At 45.1% G+C, this 14,267-nt stretch overlaps 1 protein-coding gene across 2 annotated transcripts in view; it reads right to left on the bottom strand.

Moving 5' to 3' along the window:
• The window catches only part of COPG1 (coat protein complex I subunit gamma 1), a 33,763-nt gene that overhangs the window by 1,602 nt on the left and 17,894 nt on the right, over positions 1-14,267 (bottom strand). For both annotated transcript variants that reach the window (XM_048856734.2, XM_048856733.2), the window contains exons 13-23: positions 14,101-14,196; positions 12,255-12,498; positions 10,728-10,803; positions 10,178-10,281; positions 9,479-9,604; positions 8,929-8,997; positions 7,856-7,998; positions 5,789-5,960; positions 4,238-4,335; positions 2,132-2,270; positions 388-486 (exon numbers count right to left, since the gene is read on the bottom strand). In XM_048856734.2, coding sequence (XP_048712691.1) covers positions 388-486; positions 2,132-2,270; positions 4,238-4,335; positions 5,789-5,960; positions 7,856-7,998; positions 8,929-8,997; positions 9,479-9,604; positions 10,178-10,281; positions 10,728-10,803; positions 12,255-12,498; positions 14,101-14,196 — 1,366 coding nt within the window. The remainder of the gene's footprint in view (positions 1-387; positions 487-2,131; positions 2,271-4,237; positions 4,336-5,788; positions 5,961-7,855; positions 7,999-8,928; positions 8,998-9,478; positions 9,605-10,177; positions 10,282-10,727; positions 10,804-12,254; positions 12,499-14,100; positions 14,197-14,267) is intronic.

Consider the following 14,267-nt stretch of genomic DNA (forward strand, 5'->3'; position numbering starts at 1 on the left):
ACCTCAGTTCACCTCATTCTGGAAATCCAGGGACTCCCACAAAGGTGGGGGTAACAGCTTCCTGAAGATCATGCAGGGCAGTTCTGAACTCAATTCAAACCATCCCAAGGGATTGGGCTTGTCCCCAATCCCTATCCCCAAGTAATTCTTCTGATCCCAACATTATCAGCTGCCTGAATTTGAAGGGATGAGGAGCACAACAGAACAGGTCAATGAGTGTTATATGAGGCTGTAGCAACTGGGCGATAGGCTGTGTACTAGCTGGGCTAACATCCTGAACACTACTGTTCAGTCTCAAAACAGACAAATCCCTGTGTATCCCCGGGGTCGCCAAGAGTGCCACATAAGGTGGGGCAGAGATCCCAAAGGAGAATCCCAACAGCTTACCTGCCAGGTACAATGTGTGAGAGTTCTTGTTGTCTGGCACTTTATCCGATCGCTCACACGGCTGCATCCCCAGGAACTTCACAATATTACTGACTGCCTCTGTTAAAAGAAACAACAGAGCGTCAGTTTCATGGGTTTATTTAACATCATTATTTTAACAGTGTCCAAAGGTATAGCAAGGCCCTACTCCCAATACAGAGAAGAGATGTGGTCTCTGCCCGAAGGGGCTTAGAAAGTAGCTCTTCACAGCAGAGAGAGCCTCCATATGCGTTAGTACAGGGCCCAGCTCAGTGGGGCCCTGATCTTGAGAGAGATCTTTGGATACTAATGCAATACAAATCATAAATAATAATTTTGTACATGACACAGCAAGGGTGCATGGGTAACAAAGGTGAGCAGGAAGGAGGATATGGACAGCATCAAGATGACTGCACAGTAACTCAGCAAGGACAGTGCACAGCAGTGGTAGAAATTATTTGAGGAGATAAAAGTGGATAAAATGAAGGAGGAGACAATGAGCTTCTTTCAGGCCTTGCAGAAGACATGGGTCTTCAGGAGGGATTTAAAAGAAGAGAGCGTTGTAGCTTTGAGTACCAGTTCAGGGAGGGTATTCCGTGCATGAGGTGACAGGGAAGACAGCACAGAAATAGCCAAAGAGACAATGGACAGCAAATTAAGGATTAATCCCCATCAGGCAGTGACGATTAAAGGGAGCAACACAAAACTGCATGATGAAGGCCCAATATAAAAGTACCCCCAGAAGCTGTCACCCCAACAGACTTCACTGGGCTTTGGAAGAGGCCCAGATAGAGTCTTTAAAATTAATAAACTGAGTGTGAGGATGAGAACAAGAGAGGTCATTTCAGGATCCCTCCTCCTCAGCTTCATATTACATCTATGGTTTACTCCTCCTTCCTACTTCTGGGCCCTAAGGTGCAGCCTAACCCCTCCTGTGCAAGGACGGCTAGAGTTAAGGCTGAACCATGTTCCAGCTTCTTGAAAAGGGTGTTGCTCAAGACCAGTGTGAGGTGCTCCCTTCCTTCCTCATACGCCATTCCCAGTCCCCAAAGGCTCAGGATACTCAGAATGTAGGATGTGTTTCCATCACAACAATGACCAAACCAACATGGTTTCTTTTGAAATTAAAAGCAGCTTTTTGTCATGAAAGGCCAATACTGTGCACAACAGGACACATCCAATTCTATGAACCTACACCAGAGATGAATTTGGCCCATCACAATCTTACTCAGAAAGAGGTCTGTATTGGACCTTAGACCTGAACTACGACTCCAATTTCAGGGTGTAGAACTAGACGCTCAAAGGAGCCTCCAGCAGACCAAAGGGAGCCACAGCTCTAAGGGTATATCTATATTGCAGCTGGGAGGTGTGATTTCTGCATAGGCAGCTTGACTTTGGCTAGCTCAGCTCAAGCTAGTGCGCAAAAAATAGCAGTATGGATGTTGCAGCAGTGGCCATGGCTTAGGCTAGCCTCTCAAGCTCAGACCCAGGGGGTAGGGGGGCCTGGACTTGGGCAGCTAGCCCAAGCCACCACCAGTGCTGCAACATCCACGCTGCTAGTTTTAGCATGCTAACTTGAGCTGAGCTAGTGCGGAGTCTATCTACCTGTGCTGGGAATCACATCTCCCTGCTGCAGTGCAGACATACTCTAAAAGGCCAGAGTTCAGACTGCCTCTTGCAAGCAGGGAAATGCTAGGAGTTCTGTGGGGCTCAGAGTCTTCCTTACCTTCCAATGTTTTAATGGTGGATAAAGTGAAGGTCTCTTCCTTTTCAAAGTCATCACCCACCTCGTCCCAGGCTGCTCCAAAGTTTGGCTTCAGAACCCTCTGGATGTGATCAGCTACCGTTACCTCAATGTCTTCAAGCTGATAGAGAAAGAAAGTTTGACAGAAATAAGATAGTTCTTGTTGGGGGAAAGCTATAGACTTGGCTCACTGCAATCAAGTAAAGACTGTGACATTTACTTTTGATCACAGATTTTCTCAGAAATTAGCTTCCTGTCTCCCTTCTGATTTATTTGAGCAATGATATTTTGGTACAATCTGTTTTGATTGGGTATTGGAGTTGGAAGAGCTTTCAGCTCTTCCATGCCCATGGTTTTATGATGGGACTTCCCATTCCGAGCAGAGCTCTCAACCTGCCAAAGATCAAAATGTTTGAGAAAGATCCAAAAGAAGGGACCACACACAGATAAAATTTAACCAAATAGAGGCAGGTGCTTGGACTAATGCAAGGTTTACATTTCTGGAATACTGAGAAACTTCTCTATATTTTGCAGCCCAGCTCATCATTTCTGAGATCAGTAACGCACAGTGAGAACCTCATGTCCAAGAAGAACTGACCTCAGAGTCCATAATGGAGAAGGGTACATGCCTGCATTTGAGACCTTCTCAGGAAGTATCATATCTGATACAATCCACCACTGAACGTTAGGTGAGCTGAGCTGTTGGTGTGGCCACGTTTATGGGAGGTGGAACTTGCCTCATCAGATAAGCCCATCTCTCCAGTGCATATACACCTGGAAACACTCCTCTGCAGGGGTATGATCAAGATCCCCTCATAATTCTAGTTTAATTAATGGATGGACTCTGGTTGCTATTTAAAATTGCTCAAGGGCCGTAGCAGAGAGGGATGAGTGTCTCGTATAACCTGGCACAGAGTAGGGTCTAGCTGAGCAGCGTCCTTTGGAAAATCCTCTCTGTTCCCTCTGCTTGGACAAAGCTCCACCAGCTCTTACTACAGCTCATGCTGACTTACTGCCCAGTAGTTGCTACAATCAGATACTCAACAGTGTCTGGTGAGGAAGGGGCAGGGAAATACAGGAGCCAACAGAACAGGTTAAGGTTCAGACACATCACATCTTCTACTCCAAAAGGCAAACAAAGTCACCCTGTGTGAAGCGACCAAATCTGTTGGCTAAGCTCAAGATAACTTTTAGCTCCCAATGAGCAACAGAGACCTCGGCACAAAGATTGGTTTTGTGCTCAAAAGCTGTCTGGATATAGCAGTGGGCTCAGACAGAAGCCCTTACACAGAACCCTAATACAGCCCTTGTCTCACTGCCAAAAGGAAGGAGCCAAGGTTCCCTTCCTGGCTCAAGAGCCAGCAATGGAATTTTCCTGGTACCAGAGTCAGACTCTGGCCTATGAAGTGCAACGCATTCAGTGCAAGAGCTGGCCAAACAGCCTCCATTCATTAAAGCAGCTACTGTGTTGGTGGAGCCCACTGTCCTGTTCTGAGCATTGACAGGTTATTTTTAAAGTCAAAAGCACTTGTTCAAGAACAGAAGGAGCTTTATTTACCCTCCAACAGAGAGTTCTAGTTCACAGGAGGGCTGCCCATGCTGCCCAAAGCATGAGTAGGAACCATGCCAGCTATTCCACACAGCTTTGACAACACCCTTCATTCCTGACGCGTGACACAGCATGCTAACCTAGGGCAACCCAACCTGAGGGAGACACCACAGCCTCTATAAAGACAGATGTCCAGTGTATCCATGTATGTGCATGAAGAGTACTCATAGGAAGGTACTCCAGGTTAGGTAGAGTAAACCACCTGTCCATGCTAAGATTTTACAGCTTATGAAACTCAGAGCTTCATAAATTTGTGTCTTGGTCCCAACAATTAGAAGAGCAGATGCAGAGACTGGGGAAACTCATGACAAGGAACTTCCATCTCTCCATGGGAGGAGCCCCACACCCCTCTTTACAGGAAGTGCCCAAAGCTTCTGTGGCCAGATTACATTTCAGAGGAACAGGCTATTGGTGCACAGAAAATTCAAGGGAAACAAAAGCCCCTGGACCTACTGAAGCTCCAGGTGTCAGATCCTTACCACGTACTCATCCTCATAGCCTTCATCGTCGGCTTCGCCAGTGTTTAGGTCACAATCCTTGACGGTGAATTTCATCATGCAGCTGAATGTACAGGCCACTGGGGAGCGGGGTGGCAAAGGAAAGGCTCACGTTACCATCTGACATGCATTTCTCTTCATGGGCGGGAGCGTGGTGCAGTGTTCAAAATAGGGGACCGGAAGAGTCCTGGGTTCTATCCTCAGTTCTGCCACTGAGTTGCTGTGTGAACTTGGTTGCTGTGTGAACCTGAGTTGCTGTGAAGAACTTCCCCTCTTTGTGCTTCAGTTTCCCAAATGTGAAATGTATACATTCTATCTATTTAGATGTAGTAAATGATTATAGATACAGTGGGCTGTGAGAATTGTTTGTAAAACACTGAGATCCTTAGATTCAGTTGTATTATTCTTCATGGGAGGATCTCAAATAACTTTAGGAATGCTCATTAAATAAGCCTCACTGCCCCTGTGAGATACTCAAGATATTATCTAGGAGTCACTTCACCTACCACTGAAATGCTGTCACCTCTGCATTGCAACACAACAGCTGATTAATACTTCTTTACAAATTAAGACAGGTAGTGATGAACCATCCCAGATGAAACAAACTACCCAGTGAACAAAAAAAAGAGGTATAGCAGTCATCAGTTGTGTTACTACAAAGAAAACCAAATGAGACTGAAGCGTGGAGAGAGGCCATTTCACTTTCTGATTGGTGAGGGCATAAGTGAGCTGGAGACTCAGCCGTACCCATTCTAGAAGGCATTCCAACTTCTATCTACCTACTGTAGGTACTTATGTGGCCCCCATTCCCATAGTGTCTGAGTGCACTACAAACATCTTATAACATCCCAGGGAGATAGAGCAGTATTATTATCCCAGTTTCACACACGGAGAACTAAAGCACAGAGACACTAAGTGATATCTGTGGCAGAGCAGGGAACTAAATCCCAGACTTCTGAGTCCCAGGCTAGTGCCCTCACCACCAGACCATCCTTCCTTTCTTTAGAAGTTGCCTGAGCAATCTCATCTTTCAGTCATAATATCCATTAAGGGTAGTGGTAAGGGCATTTCCAGTGCAACGGGTGTCCCAGGCCTATGCTGCAGGGGAAAGACAACTACTTTTAAGAAATTAGATTAGGCAAGGAAGGAATTTAGGCTCTGTTAGTGTGGGACCCTCCAAATGTAGCTCCCACAGACCTCGTCAGTAGCCAGCATCACATTAATTGTTACGTTCACGCCAAGCAGTCTTCCTAGTGTCTGAGAAGAAGGGAGACAAAGGGCTGTGCACAGCCTCACTCTGAAATGCTCTGAAGCAAGTTAACCTAGGAGAAGAAGTGGGAAGAATTCTTCCAGGAGGGGAGCCTTGAAAGGCTGTATCGCACAGAGTGGTGAAAAGAAACAGTACTCAGTGCTGTTGGATGGTGTGCTCACTTACCAGCTATAGTAAATGGCTTGTACATGGGGCAGAGGGTGTAGGGAACACAGTATGGGTTATTTAAGGGGAATGGCAATCTACAAGGACAAGCTGCTTACCTGCTGTGGGGTCCTCTTCAGGTAGTGCCACCAGCGTGTAGCAGATACCAGGCTGGTTATACAATAGGCTTTTGGCAGGTATGTAGCCAATGACCTCATACCCCTCTGTCGGCTCCATCTGTACCGTGACGTTCTCCAGGATCTGATCATTCAGTGTATTTGTACAATCAAACTACACAGGGAAAGAAAGGGAAGCAACAGCTTGAAGCCATTAATGATGGACATAATAGGAGATAGTGATTCAGGCAGAGGACTTGCTCAGTATGAATTTTAACACTGACCACCTTTTGCAATATCTGCTACCTAAATACAAACTCTGTTCTACTGGATGTTGACTTGTGAAGTCAAAGGACCTTCCTGTGAAGGTTTATTTAGACATGTACCACGTAGAGAAGCTGGCATTTCTACTTTTTCAGCTGAGAAGTTAAAAACCCCAATGGATGCAGAAACCTCTGTAAACATTTAATAGGAAAAGAAATTTAAAATAAAAACACACTGGCCTAGTGGCTCGATCTTAGCCGTCTGCCTGAGAGGAATCAGAGGGTAGTTCGTCTCTTTCAGTACAGTATTGTATCTTAGTGCTTTGTGCAGGGCAGTTTTAAATGTCTCCAGAAAGACAGCTTTCCATCACTTCCCCAGGGAAAGTATTCTAAGATCTTCACCATAAGGAAGGTTAGATTGACATATATATAGCCTACATTTTCCTTCCTCAAAATTTATTACAAGTGCAGTATTTCAGAGCTGAGCTGGAGGTGGCCCTTCTAATGGCTAGAGCAGAGGAGGGGGAAATCAGGACACCTGGCTTCCATTTAGGCTCTGCCACTGACTCATTATGTGACCTCAGGCAAGTCACTTCACCTCTCTGTGTGTTTACGTGGGTGTAAAATGGATGTAGATAATGCATGTGTCTCTGTAAAGAATTTCGAGAGCCTCTGTAAAAGGAGTTAGGTAAGCATAAAATATTCATACTCTTCATAAACTAACTAGCTGCAAAACTCCACATGCCCTGGGCCACTTGGAGTCTCAGATGCCCAGGTGAAAAGTTGCACATGCATCATAAAGAATGCCTCAGACATAGCAGGAACATGCCTAGGGCATAGCCAAGCAATACAGAGGGAGTATATATATATTATTCATGGCTTAAATGAGTATAAGTCCTCTCTCCTCTTGACCTGTCTTTCTGTTGTAACCTTTTCACACTGTCAAATTAAGGAAGCTCCACCCTTTCTTGATCCTGACTCTGAGGCCTCTGGTTGAGGAACATTTCCCTCCCACCCCATAAACAAAGTAGCCCTCCACAGTCCACATACACACTATGAATGAGAACAGCACCACCTAGTGACTGTGTACACGCTTTAGATCAGAGGTGGGCAAACTATGGCCCGCGGGCCACATCTAACCCGCGGGACCGTCCTGCCCAACTCCTGAACTCCCTGCCGGGGAGGCTTACCCCTCACCCCTCCCCTGCAGCCACGCCGCCGCGTGGGCAGCGGGGCTGTGTGCTCCTGCAGCGCAGAGCGGCAGCATTTCTAGCTCCAACTGGGCGGCGCAGCTGCCAGACATGCTGCTCTGAGCAGCATGGTAAAGGGGTGGGTAAGGGGCAGGGGATCCCAGGGAGCAGTCAGGGGACAGGGAGCGGTTGGATGGGGCAGAGGACAGGGAATGGGGGGAGGTTACATGAAGGGGGTCCCAGGCGGTGGTCCCGGAAGGGGGCGGTCAGGGGACAAGGAGCGAGGGGGGGAAGTGGGGGGCTGGATAGGGGGCAGGGGCCAGGCTGTTTGGGGAGGCACAGCCTTCCCTACCCTGCCCTCTATACAGTTTTGTACCCCAATGTGGCCCTTGGGCCAAAAAGTTTGCCCACCCCTGGTTTAGATATACAATATGCATACATGCTTAGGTTAAATTCAGATTACTTGGGCCCAGAGTATGGAAGAAGCGGTCTCAATACCATTTACCTCTGCTACATATTATGAACTAAATAAGACACACCACTGGGAAGAAACAGCCCAGTGGGTAATTAACAATTAGGAGATTATTTTCACAACCCTGTAGCAGCATCCTACACACCTGGAACACCATGTGGTTGACAAATGTATGCTTGGTGCAACGGATCACGTACTCAGTCTCAGATTCTGTAAGAGCCACAGGCTCTGGAGAGGACTTGAAGAGCGGGCCCAGCCCTTTGAACTCTGGGATAGCTGCCAGTTGCTCTAAAACAGAGTTAACAGAAAGAAACTTTTCTTTTTCCGAACTCCCAGGTGTCAGATAGCAGGTCTCATTCAGAGGCTCTAAGAAGCACCTGTTAAGTCACCTGAAAGTGTTTTAGCAAAGAGCTACCAGCAACTAAATATATTAATTAGGGCATTAAAATCTAGCACCAAATTATTTCTTTGGACATGCCACCAGACACGAGCATGCCCTGAAGGTAGAGCTGGATCCCAAATATCATATGAGTGAAAGTGCCCAGAACTTAGAGAGATTTCAAAGCTCAATTAACTCCTGCTCATCTCTGTAATAAAATCACTGATCCAATACTGTGCAAAGGGATAGATTCAGGGTGAATGTGACCACTCTGACAGGAGCAGTGAAGGGCCCCAAACCTGGTCCCAAGGTGTGCATGAGCAGGGGGAACATGAAAGAAAGCAAAACACCACACACATACAGGAATTAGGGGCTTAGATCAGCCAATCTCCCAGGCCTGGTATTGATCGGTTTTTGAGTGCACACATTCACCATTCCTGCTGCATTTATAACCTGCAAAATCAGAAGTATTCTTGGCCCTTCAAGTTTGGAATCCCCTCCAGATGAGGGGCATAGGAATTGCCATATTGGTTAAGTGTAGTGGCGCATCTAGTCCCATATCCTATCAGTGGCTAGTATCAGAAACGTCAGCAGATATGCAAGAAAAACTGCTGTGGGCACTTGTGAGATAACCTGCCCTCAGGAGAAGATCCCCTAACCATAACACCACTCGTTAGAAGTTGGCTTGAAGTACAACGGTCTATTTCCCTTTCATGAGAGTCAACTCAGATGGTGAAAGACTACCGGATTTAGGCAGGCTCAACAAATCACATGACCGCTACGTCCGCATCTCTTCCCCCTACACAAGATTAATGAGAGATGTCCCACATTCTGCTTACCTTGGAATATTTCTTGCCTTGTTGCTGCCACTTTCTCTGGCTGTTTGACCACAGTGATAGGAATACTTTCTGCAGGGACAGAAGCAAAACAGGATAGAGAAATGAATTGAGAAGATCACAAGCTCACATGCAGAAAACATCTTGATTGGGACTCCTATAGAATATGAAGGAAGCCCATTTTTTGTCTTGCTACAGACTCCACTACTCTCACCCCCAAGTAATGCATCCTATTGTACTCAAAGTCCTAACCTTCACTTCCAAAATAGCTTTGGAACAACAGTAGCTTCAGTGAGGATTATGAGCAATTACTATTATTAGCAGGAGGATTACAACAGAATCCTAATCTGGGAGCAACTGAATTTACAGCATGGACTTTACAGAAAATAAACACCCCAAAATTCAAACAAGATGGATCTTAACAATTCATAGCATCACACAAGCTGGAGAGAAAGACGCCCATGAGGTCCCATCCAGTCCATCTCCTGAGGGGATGTTGGAAGCAATCAGCTTTAATACTGGAGAGGACCGCCCCCTGTTATTCCGTGGGTACCTGTTCTTTGTTCTGTGATGAGAGCAGTTGCCAAAGGAACAGATTTCAGGTCAAAGGGTTTCTCAGAGGGTTCCAGGGTATACTGCTGCAGTGCCCTCTCCAGGCCAGGAATAGATACTGTCAAGCCTGAGGAAAGAAGGGAGATCACTGAAGTTAAAGCAAACACCAACTCTGTGAGCCATTGAGTCAGAGTCCAACTAAAATCTCTATCTCTGCTCTTCTTAATTGGCTAGTGCTGTAGAAAGCATACGTACCCAGTGTTCATGCACTGGGCACACTGAATCCAGTATTTCTGAAAATACTATGAGGACATTTATGCAAATGATTATCATCCCCAGAGAAAACCTGTACACTACAAACATCTGGAATGCTTTTGGCAATTCTATTGTAACCACATTCCTCAGGGCCTGAATCTGGGTCTCTGATGCACAGCCATCACTGCACTACAGCCTGAGAAGTCAGCCACCCTACGGCATTCATACGAGCAGATTTGGAAAGGATAGCTGAAATGCATGTGTCCTTCACATCAAGAGGTAACCTACCAAATGTCTTTACCTGCCCTTACCATTCATGCAATTACTGGACAATTGACAGATTTATGACAGTCTGAAGGATGTTCAAGCTCCCTGGAACCAGTCTGTTCCCTAGGGACCTTGGGTAAAAAACATGCAGCTTTATTCTGAAAAGCCTCCACATTACCATTCAGGATGTAGCCAGCATTGAGAGCTTTCTGCTTCTGCTCCAGGACATTTAGGTAGAACGTGGCTCTGTCTCTCACTTCATTATCATCATCCATCACGCACCTGAAGGCAAGCCAAAACCCAGCTGTGAGCACTGTGAATGTATGCAGAGGACTGATCTACCTTGGTGGTGGCCTAAAGAAACTGAAAATATGCACTGTAGAATAGAGTTAGTTGTGGCACTGGTGATCATACTAATACGGCAATAAATAAATAAATAGTTCACCTCCTTCCGACAGTCATTCTGGGCTTCTCAGATTAATTTTGTGGCACTGAATGCAACAGCAATATTAGAACCTGCCATGGGAGGCAGTGTTCTATATACCCGATAGTGGCTCTAGGACTCTGCACCCAAAATACTGTGCCAGTCCACAAGTCTGATTATGTTCTCTCAAGTGGGTCAGGAGCTCCAATATGTCAAGAAAATCCCAGGTTTGTCCAAACATTTAAATTCTTTGGCAGAATCTCTGAAATGTCTGCTGGGACAGAGCGCAGACTATGTAGCTCACCTTTTCAATAACACTAAGATGCTGGGTAACACATCCTCGTTCTGGGCTCCAAATTTAGCCAGCGCACTTACTGCACCTGTAGCAACAGCAAGGAAAACAGGATCAGCTGGCAAAGTTAGCAACCGGAAGTTCCCTCTGTTTTGTGATCTCACTTTAATGCAACAGTTTTACAGACAAAAGACAAAACGAACAGCAAATTTTTTTTTAAGTTAATCAGAAGCAGGAAGCCTTCCAAAACAATCAGACGATACAAATTACTCAAGATAGTTAAGTCCAAAGCAGACTGTGAAGAGTTACAAAGGGATCTCACAAAACTGGGTGAGGGCAACAAAATGGCAAATGAAATGCAATGGTGATAAATGCAAAGTAATGCACATTGGAAATCATAATACCAACTATACATACAAAATTATGGGATCTAAATTCGCTGTTATCACTCAGGAAAGATCTCGGAGTCATCATGGATAGTTCTCTGAAAACATCTGCTCAGTGTGCAGCAGCAATAAAAAAAAGCTAATGTTATTATCTATCCCTTTCCTAATGGCTCATAAGAGAGAAAATACCATAATGCCACTATATAAATCCATGCTATACCCACACCTTGAATACTGCATGCAGTTCTGGTCTATCCATCTCAAAAAAGATGCATTAGAATTAGAAAAAGTATAGAGAAGGGCAACAAAAATGACTCTGTGAGGAGAGATTAAAAAGACTAAGACTGTTCAGCTTGCAAAAGAGTTGACTGAGGAGGGACATGATAGAGGTCTATAAAATCATGAATGATGTGGAGAAAGTGAATGGGGAAGTGTTATTTACCCCTTCATGTAACAAGAACTGGTGGTCACCCAATGAAAGTAATATGCAGCAGTTTTAACAAACATAAGGAAGTAGTTTTTCACACAGTGCACAAACAACCTGTTGCCAGGAAATGTTGTATAAGCCAAAAGTATAACAGGGTTAAAAAAAGAATGAGATAAGTTCATGGAGGATAGGTCTATCAATGGTTACTAACCAAGATGTTCAGGGATGCAACCCCATGCTTTGGGTGTCCCTAAGCCCCTAACTACTAGAAGCTGGGACTGGGATGGATCACTCGATAAACTGCCCTGTTCTATTCACTCCCACTGAAGCATCTGGCACCAGCCACTGTTGTAACACAGGATACTGGGCTAGATAGACCATTGCTCTGACACACTGTGGCCATTCTTATGTAGAACACAGAGCCAGGCATAGTGCAGCAAAGTGCTGGCAAATCTTCCTCCACCCATCTCAACCAAATCATCAAAACGTGCCCACTGTGTATTCTTCTACATGGAGACCAGCACTCCTGCTAAGGGATGTTGGAGTTTTCTTACTATGGACAAAGGGTTGTTAGGGACTAAGCCAAGCGCCAAACTGTATTTGAACTCATTCCACAGAAGGTAAAAAGCAAGTGGATTAGCCCACTGAGACCCCTTTACTTGAAGTTCAGTCACAGAAATTTACTCAACCTTGAAGGACATGTATCTTTCTACGCCTGCACCTTACCTGCACGGACCTCCTCATGCTCCAAGACGACCCTGTTGTAGATGAAGCGAATGTATTTTGAAGGGTTATTGGTCTTGGGCCCTTCCTGCCCCAGCAGGTGGAGGATACGGGTGGCCAGGACAGTGAACTCGCAGTCCTCAATGAACTCGCACAGGTGAGACAGGCCAGTCTCTTTGCTCTCAGAGTTTTCCTCAATGATGCTAATGATGCAGTCCACAATGGCTCGCTTGTACTCAAAACCGCCCTATGCAGCAAAGGCCAGTGAGAAAATTCAAAGGAGGCCAGAAGTTCTAACTGGGAATGTTAACCAGCCAGGGAGGGATTTAGTTAGACAGAGACATCCGCGACTGCTGTGTTTGAAAGGAACTGGGTAGCAACACTGCCCCACTCTGTTAGGTCTGCTCAGTGCACTGGGCCACTTCCAGCTACTTCCACATGTGTACTGCACCTCAAAAAAATTGCACTGCCAGAACCATACTGGGTCCAGCTCTTATAAACATGATGAGAATTGGAAGCACATCACAGCCCTTAGTTTTTCAATGGGACTTTGGAGTTACTTCTGTGCTTACTTAGGAGCTGCTAATATTCAAGGTCTCTGTGCAGCTCACTCCAATTAGAAAACAATTACAAACACTCCAATTAAAAAAGCAAGCCTTAAAGAAGGGGCTGCAGCTGAAGGATTTACATCCCTTTTAAGAAAGGCCCCATTTTGAGCCACTCTGCTGCTAGAATCATTACATAAAACAACCATATGGGGGGAAAAATAATCCCTCTTCCCACACCAGACAACCAAGTATGAATCACAAAGGCAATACATTAGGTATCAAATCAACCACTGCAGGGCCAATCAAATACAATACATTAGGGGGGGGGAAGATGAAAGATCAGTATCTCCCCTGGCATACCCTGCAACTAGCTACTAAATACACATAAGATTACCTTTAGATGTTACTTACTCATGTTCATTCTGAACAACGGGGGATTAAACAGAGTGATGTCCTCTTATAATTTACATGCATAATTGTGGGTGCTCTGAATATATTAGGAGCTACATTGGATGAAAGAGCCATAAAATTGAGTGGTCTGAACTCTGAAACCATATTTCAAAATTATACCAGCCACCCAGGCACAATCTGCACAAATGGAATATCCTATTTTCAAAGTACAAGATAAGAGGTCTTGGTATGATCCAAAATGGGAAGTTTTAATAGGCAGAACATGATCATCATAACTGACAGTGTTAATGCCAGCTGGGTAGTAGGCATATGTGGAGTCCTGAGTGCTATAGGAGATTATTTAGAAAGGGTTTCAGAAAATCTCTAACAGTGCCTTTATGAAATTCTGTATCTGAAGGCACACAGAGAATGGCTTCAGGTATGATCCCTCATTGCAACAGCAGGGGGAGCAGAACTAAAATAGTTTTAGGTCATCTGATAATGGATTTTTGACACAAGACAAGGCTTCTTAGAATGTAATGTCAAAATACAATGGGCAACAACAGAAGCTGGTTCAATGTTATGCAGACATGTAATGCCAGTGGATCTCCTGTTACATACATTTGCTCTGAAAGTTGTTAAAGCCCAGCAGCAGAATCCCACTCATGCTTCAAATCAGATCATGGAAACATTGATAAATAGTTTTTGATGTCACTTTGCAGACAATTGTCACATATCAAGCTGGCCATTTCTACTAACCATGCTTACATTGGGATTGCAAGCTTTTCACCTGCTACATAGCACTTGCCATATGGCACTGAATACGACAGGGCCTCGTTCTGAAGGGGGCCTCTAGGTGCTACTGCAATACAAATAAATAATAACACAAAGGAGCTGGCCAGTAGCCTTACCTCTTCCCGGAGCATAGTGAAGAGGAAATTCATGAGGACTGCATGCTTACGTGGGTACTTCTGACACAAGGCACTGATAGCCTGCACCACCACAACCTAAACAGGTTTAGAAACAGTGCATTTAACAAGGAGAATTCTGTCTTATTTCAATTTGTTTTTTTCTCCCC

Source organism: Caretta caretta, chromosome 7 (assembly GCF_965140235.1).
Source record: "Caretta caretta isolate rCarCar2 chromosome 7, rCarCar1.hap1, whole genome shotgun sequence".
Lineage (NCBI taxonomy): Eukaryota > Metazoa > Chordata > Testudines > Cheloniidae > Caretta > Caretta caretta.